Below are 7,033 nucleotides of genomic sequence, written 5' to 3' on the forward strand. Positions count from 1 at the left end.
CAGCGCAGCCCCTGCCCCCGCCCGCCGCTCGCCCGCCGCTCCCCGGCCGGGGCGAGAGGCGCGGCCGTCGCCGGGGAGCGCCCGGCGGAGCGCGGGCAGCGGCGGCGGGGCCCCGGCGGGCGGCGGCGACGGCCCCGCTCCGCGGCTCCCCCGCGCCCTGAGCGCGGGCGGCGGTACGCGGCAGCCCCCCCGCCGCCGCCGCCGCCGCCGCCGCCGCCCGCCGACCCGCCGCCCTCCTGGATGCTCCGGAGCCGCCGCCGCCGGGGGCGGCCGCCGGCCGGGATCGCGCCCGCCCGCTGCGCGGAGGCTGCGCGGGGCGGCGGGAGTGAAGCTGCTGCTGCGGGGAGCGAGAGCGCCGAGGGAGCGAGGCCGGCGGCCGGGCGGCCGCTGCCGCCGCGCCCTGCCCGGGGCGGGCGCGGCTCGTCCTTCTCGTCCCTGCTCGGCCCGGACTAGAGGCGGCGGTGTGGGCTGAAAGGGGGGATCCCGAGCGGGAGCGGATGCACACTGCTAGAGAAGACTTTTCCTCGGAGCTGTTGCTGCTAAAGTCTCAGATCCCGACTGTGAACAGGGTGGGTTGTCTTCTTCTTCCAAGATCTCAGGTCTGAGTGAGTCTCCGGTGTACGTGTACATATGTTACCCGTAACATATATAATATGTTGCATAGCTGCTAATCTGTTCCCCCCCGAAAGTGGCCAGAGTCTTTAATAGGAGTTACTCTATATGTGGAAGCAAAGAAATCTTCTTTCAAGTGGAGCTGCAGTTTTGCTGAATATAATCACGTGTGAGTTAGGGGCGGGCTCTTGGCAAGGAGGGTTTTTACGAGTATTTACTACAAGGTCTACTCCAGAAGATTAACCATCCCAATCCTTCTGTCAGTCTCCGATGCCATGCCTGGTTAAAAAAAAAAAAAAAAAAAATCTCATCTTTTTTCCGATCGTCAGTCACCCTAAAGAATGGCCGAGCCTTCTGGGAACGAGCTGGCGTCCGCGGCTGCCAAGGGGGACCTAGTGCAACTTACTAATTTGTTGCAAAAGAATGTAAACGTCAATGCACAAAATGGATTTGGGAGGACTGCGCTGCAGGTTGGTATCCAGAGAGGGAGAAAATATTTCATCACTGGTACCTACGTGACCCGGGTTTCCAAAAAAGACAACGTTTTAAACAGGCTGGTGGATGAAATTCGAGTGCTTTTTCAAACTCGTTGGATGCCATATTTTATAACTTTAGTGGCTCCAACTCCCTAAAATGACGTACTTGAAATAAAAGTGGTCAAAACCATTCTTTCAATCGGGGAATCACCCTCAATGTCAGACGGGCTGCGAGTTTGCTAATATTTTGTAACTTCGTGGGGAGGAGGCAAGGAATGAAAGAGCTGAGATGAAAAGAAATCAGCTTAGGTGAGCAGGGTTTCATAGCAGGTCTGTAAACACAAATGTGCTGTTCTCTGAAGCTTGGGATTTATCTTTTTCTCCTCCTTTTTTTTTTCCTGCAATATGCTTTCAAAGCGTGCCTTGTCTCGGTTCTGGGGTCTGCTGTAGACGGTACTTTGCCTTTATACGCTGTTTGTGAGGAATGACCTTTCTCATTGGGAAGCATGCTGCTCAGAACCGAGGACCTTCGATGTACATTAAGAGTTAGCCCTTCGAGCTAGGGTTCCAGCTGAATCACTTGCCTTTTCATTCATAATTAAGGCTTGAAAATTTGCTTTTTTAGATCGGCTGGCAGGGCACTGGTTCCAGTTATTTCCTTTCTGATCGTATAGGGTGCTATGTCCTAATTTTTAAGTGTGTGGCTGTGCAGGCAGGAGCTGGAACTCGTCCAACTGCGAACTGTTGGAGCTGGTGAAAGATTTTGCTTTTAGTAATATCAGATAATGACGGCGAAAAGGCTAGAATACCCACCAAATAGTGAAAGAAGTGATTTAGAAACCCGGAGAAAAAAATGTGTGGTTATTTGTACTTAAGCTATAAGTCATGAAACGTGGAAGTGGAGCTATAGGTCTTTTTAATTTCACACATTGGAAAAATCGTTTGCTAACTCCTCTCCCCCCCTCCCCCGAAACCGTGATAATCGCTTCTGAAATTGGGTTTTTAAACAGCATATAGCTTGCGAATGTGCTCGAGATATTTACAGCTTTTTTGGCTTAACATCAAAATGTTGGAGCTGGAAAATAAGCACCTCTTGCTAAAAAAGCAGGAATGACCCTTTTTTGACAATTTCGCTGAAGCTGGAGGTCTGTGAGCTCCTCTCTGTCCTGTTAGCACCTAAATAGGGCATCGCATGGCAGCGCAGGCACTTGCAGCAACTTTTAAGAGAGCGAAAGGATTGAAATTAAAAACTTGCACAAACTAACTCCTTTCAGAAAGCAGGAAACATTTAGCTAGCTAGTTTATCCTCGGGACGAGGGCTGAAAACCGATTTGTCCTACAGCAATGTATTTTTTCCCTAAAAGCAGCTAACTGGCCGTATCCTGAGTGAAGGAATATTTTACACAATGACATAGCACCCAGCTATATTAAACACGCATCCGTGTCCTAACAATGCTTCTTATCGCTGCCTAATCGTAACTGAGTTAATGAACCACAACAAAAATCAAAACAAGAGAATCTGTCGACTTATTTTCAATATGTATCATCCCGAAATGTGCTGTGGGTGCGTGGCCATGCTCAAAAGAGCTCTCTGTCAGTGCACTCTCCAAAACTGAGTTAATCTCTCCATAACCTCTCTCTCAATTAAAACGGAGAGAATGCTCCTATATTAATACCGATGAATTTATATTTTTCTTCTGCATTTATGTTTGATTAAACAGCTGCTTAGCTTGTCTTGCTCTGTACTTTTTATTTCTGATGAAGTGTACCTATGCAGGCCTCAAATACATGTCCTGCCCTTATGCACTTTGTCAGACTTATTCAATTAATGCTTTCTCCTTCTTTGCCTCTCTCCCCCCAAGTGAAACTTTGCAAAATAAAGCGCATTTGCTGTACAGTTGTAGCCCACGTCCCACGAGCATCACCTTTTCGATGGTTTTTCTCCCCCCCCATCTTTAACTGAAGCCTTCAGTCCCCTAGCCTGAACACAGAAAACTCCCACTCAAACAAAATACATGTTTTGAATTCACAAATAATACAGCCTGGCCTCTCAAAAAGAGACCAAAATGTCCAGATTTGACTAAAGAAAGAGAGATCACAATGCCCTTGTTTTCTTTTACATCGCTTCCATCTCTAGTCAGAAGTGAAAGAAGTGGCACATACGGAGCTGGAAGCCTTGGGGCACCGAGGAATCTCTTTCCCTGAATCCCAGCCTGTCTTATCTGCACTTTTGCTCTTGTCTGTAGATATAATATACTGGGCTGCTTTACAGTCCAAACGCTGCAGTAATTATATTTATTATAGCTTGCTTTTCTTAAAAAGCCTGACATACATTTTTCACCAGGAGAGTTTTTCAGCAAATCCCTTGTAGAAATTGTACCTTATGCTAAATGTAATGCACTGTAATGCTCATTTATGCAGATAAATTTTTTTACCCAGATTTTCAAATGTGGACGTTTCTAAGAAAATTTAAAAAAATATTTTTTTTCGAATTTGACACTTACAATGAGACTAATTACAAGGACAGGAAAATATTGCCTATAGGCTGGGGATTATACATTACCGTGTTCATTTTTTGAAAGTCTCTGAGAAAACAAAAAATGAGGAATTTGGGGGAAATCGGTGCAAGCTGTTAAGTCCCAAATAAGAGAGATTTGCGTTCTAATTATGACAGTATTATGATGCAATCGAGAAAATTTAAAGAAGCTTTTTTTTTCCTGAGAGAAGCAGTCAGAAAATCCAATTATTGTTGTTGTTGTTTTTTAAAAAAAGGGATGTTTTTAACAACAGAATATAGCCACAGTTTACTTCTAGTGAAATTATGAAAGCACAATATAATATACTGGTTTCAGAAGAAAACTTCTGGAACTTTGAAACATTCCTTTTAACTTCTCCTTTTTGGGTGACATAATGCAACACAAATACTGGGGAGAAAAATTTCCTCTAGCATTTATTTTTCTTAGCAGACAGAGCTATGGTACAGTCCAAATATTTGTTTTATGATAATGCATAGACAATGTAAACACCTGAAAGCTTATAAAAACACATCCTACATTTGCTGTTGCTGAGGTAAAATATCTGTTCCTCAGAGACCCTATATTTGATGTTTAACGAGATTAAACAGTAATGCAAAGGTGTCTCTATACTTAAGCGAACAAAACCCAACCATACTTAATTTTCGTATGTGAAGAAACAGATAACCCACGTTAAAAAAAAAGAAAAGGTGATTGTATCCCCATTCTACACCGCCTGTTTCAGACATTAATCTCTCCGAGGCAGAAAGCTGCTACCACCGACATGATAACATCTCTCACCATTTCACCGGGTTTAGTTAAAAAATACATCAAAAATCGGTGTTCTGGTCTGTCATTAGTTTTACGGTGGGGCTCTTCTCTCTGTTGTAAATGAGGATTGAGCCGTGACAAAACCCAGAGATAAGAACTGAGGAGCTAAACCCCGTGCTGGAGCAACACTCCCCCCCCCCCCGGTATTCACCTCTTCTTTTTCTTTCACAGGTAATGAAACTCGGGAACCCCGAAATCGCCAGGAGGTTGCTAATGAACGGTGCAAACCCCAATCTGAAAGACAGTACTGGCTTCGCTGTCATTCATGATGTAGCCAGAGAGGGTTTTCTGGACACTTTGCAGACTCTGCTGGAGTTTAAGGCTGATGTTAACATTGAGGATAACGAGGGCAACCTGCCCTTGCACTTGGCCGCCCGGGAGGGGCACGTGGGGGTGGTGGCCTTCCTGCTGGGCTGCGCGGAGTGCAAGGTGGGCCACCGGAACAAGCGGGGGGCCACCGCCTACGACCTGGCCAAGCTCTACAAGAGATCCGCCGTGGTGAAGCTCTTGGAGGACAGCAGCTCCTTCCCGGCAGCCATGAATTAAATCCAGCTCGGACATTAAGGCTTGCAGCCTTCTTTTTGGTTTGGGTTTGTTTCCCGCCCCCCCCCCCCCCCGCCTTCTTTTTTAATAACATTTGTTGCAACTTTACTTCTGTTCTTTTTTTTTTTTTTGAACAGCTGATAGCGTAAGTCTCAAGAAATTCTAGAGGTGGGTTTTTAGATAATGGAAATGTTTTAAATCCACGCTCCCAGCAATTTCTTACACCTGCCATGTACGCGCACAGACCCAGCCATGTATGTGTTGGTCGCTCATACCTAGTTTGCCGGTATCAAGTTTTACCATTTATTTTAGGTCATTCATATTAAGTCATCAATACGAGAGCTTCACATGCTTAATGTTGCTGGACTTTTAGGAAAAGAAAAGGAAAGAAAAGGGGTGATTTCTCCCACCTCCCAACGCAACCCCCCTCGCCTTTCCCCACCTTTTGGTCAGGCTTAAGAGTTTGAAGTCCGGTTTTGGATTAAAACAGCCTTTTCAGGGGTAACCTGCAACTCTCTGCTCAGGCAGAGCTGGAAGTCAAAGGCTGCTTGGCCTGAGGACAGAGGATGGCGCTTAGAGGCTTTGGGACATAGCTGCATTTTGACACTAACAAGAGCTTGTAGAAGTAGGTCACTTACTTTCTAAATGTAGAGGACGCTTTTCCCCTTTGTGTATTTAAACTTTCACCAAGCTGGTTTTGAATTTAGTTACCAGAAACAGTATAAGTGGTGTTTTTTTGATTGCCAGAGGTTTTAAACAGCTCAGTTTAGTAGTTCGTGTTTACTGTGCACTGAACAAGACTTTTTTTCTAGTTTCAAAACAAGCAGCAGAGAAGCATTGTCAGAGGCAAGAGGACACGAAGGCTGCAGTACAAGGTTTCTGGTCGCTTCATAAGCTGAGTGCAGTTTAGGTGCTCTTTAGGAAATATTTGCTTTCCACCAACTATTCTGTTTTGCCTGGAAATAAACTATTTTAATGATAGATGCGTCTCACAAAACAGGAATATTTGCATACAGTGACATTTAGGAAGAAGCACGTTTGATATTCGGGAAGTTATGTTATTGCTCGCACCTAAAACACAATGTAACCATTGCAAATTTTCCATTGCAATACAGCTGAGAGTATTCACCAGACTCAAACTCATTTACCTCTCCAGCTACAACAGGAGCTAACGATGCTCAGCACCGTATCGGAAGGAGTTTAGTATGAAACTTTTAACATTGGTACAGGAGCTAGTTGTTGGACAGATGGGCAGTTTAAAAAGTGCTTTATTTTGACTAGTCCGAATTTTAATTGCGCAAAATAGAAGGTTTTAAATCAATGCAAAATGAATAGGACTTAAAATAGCACTTAAAAGAGGAGGGGGTGTACATTAGTTTAGATTGTAACTCTTAAAAAAAAAAATTTAGCCCCACAAAATCAGTTACTACCGTTTTCAAGTAAAAAGTACTTTGCTGAAACTGTCTGTCACGGTCACTATACGCTCTGTCACACTGCTGTGTTTTTTGATTAAAAACCTCTGTGGAATACGAAGCTTTGCGCGTTTTTGTTACCGTTTTTTGTTCCCAAGGGATCTAGGGACCATTAATCCGAGCAGCACGGCGCGTAGGGCGCACGACTGGGGAGAAAACCCGGGAAATGCCGGGTATAACGAGCGCTAAAACCATCTGAAATCTTAAATCCGAGCAACGCGATCCGCAGGTCCCCGAGGTGAAGGACCCAAACCCTCCCTGTTGTTATCCGTCTCCCTTTCCTCGTGTCCCAGAGGATGCTCCAAGCTTTTTCCTTCTCCGCAGCTAGTGCCCTGCACTCTTCTCATAAAGCAGAAATCCGCCCCACCACCAGGATTTCTCCCCTTCGCTGCTACGGCAGAGGTGAACCCCGAAAGGTAATCTCCATCTCTCTCACTTATTTTTCACCTATGCTACTAAAAAAAAAAAAATCATCCCAGACCCGTTGTGAGCTCCATCAGCATTTAATTTACGCTAAGCCGAACTTTAAGTAGCGGGTTAATGAAACAACTGCTTTTCCGAGGAAAACACCGCGCCTAGTCAGAAA

General features: G+C 45.3%; 1 protein-coding gene across 2 annotated transcripts; it reads left to right on the plus strand.

Moving 5' to 3' along the window:
• Window positions 1-143: 143 nt before the first annotated feature.
• On the plus strand, window positions 144-6,508 carry CDKN2C (cyclin dependent kinase inhibitor 2C). Of its 2 annotated transcripts, XM_075508734.1 has the most exons (3): window positions 144-569; window positions 942-1,082; window positions 4,604-6,508. In XM_075508734.1, exons 2-3 carry the CDS (start codon window positions 954-956, stop codon window positions 4,976-4,978), a joined length of 504 nt encoding a protein of 167 aa, XP_075364849.1. In that variant the 5' UTR covers window positions 144-569; window positions 942-953; the 3' UTR covers window positions 4,979-6,508. The 2 variants fall into 2 exon arrangements, with proteins under 2 accessions (XP_075364849.1, XP_075364850.1); XM_075508735.1 differs by lacking the exon at window positions 942-1,082 and having other exon boundaries at window positions 159-569.
• The last annotated feature ends 525 nt before the right edge of the window (window positions 6,509-7,033 follow it).

The sequence above is a fragment of the Mycteria americana genome, chromosome 7 (genome assembly GCF_035582795.1).
Source record: "Mycteria americana isolate JAX WOST 10 ecotype Jacksonville Zoo and Gardens chromosome 7, USCA_MyAme_1.0, whole genome shotgun sequence".
Lineage (NCBI taxonomy): Eukaryota > Metazoa > Chordata > Aves > Ciconiiformes > Ciconiidae > Mycteria > Mycteria americana.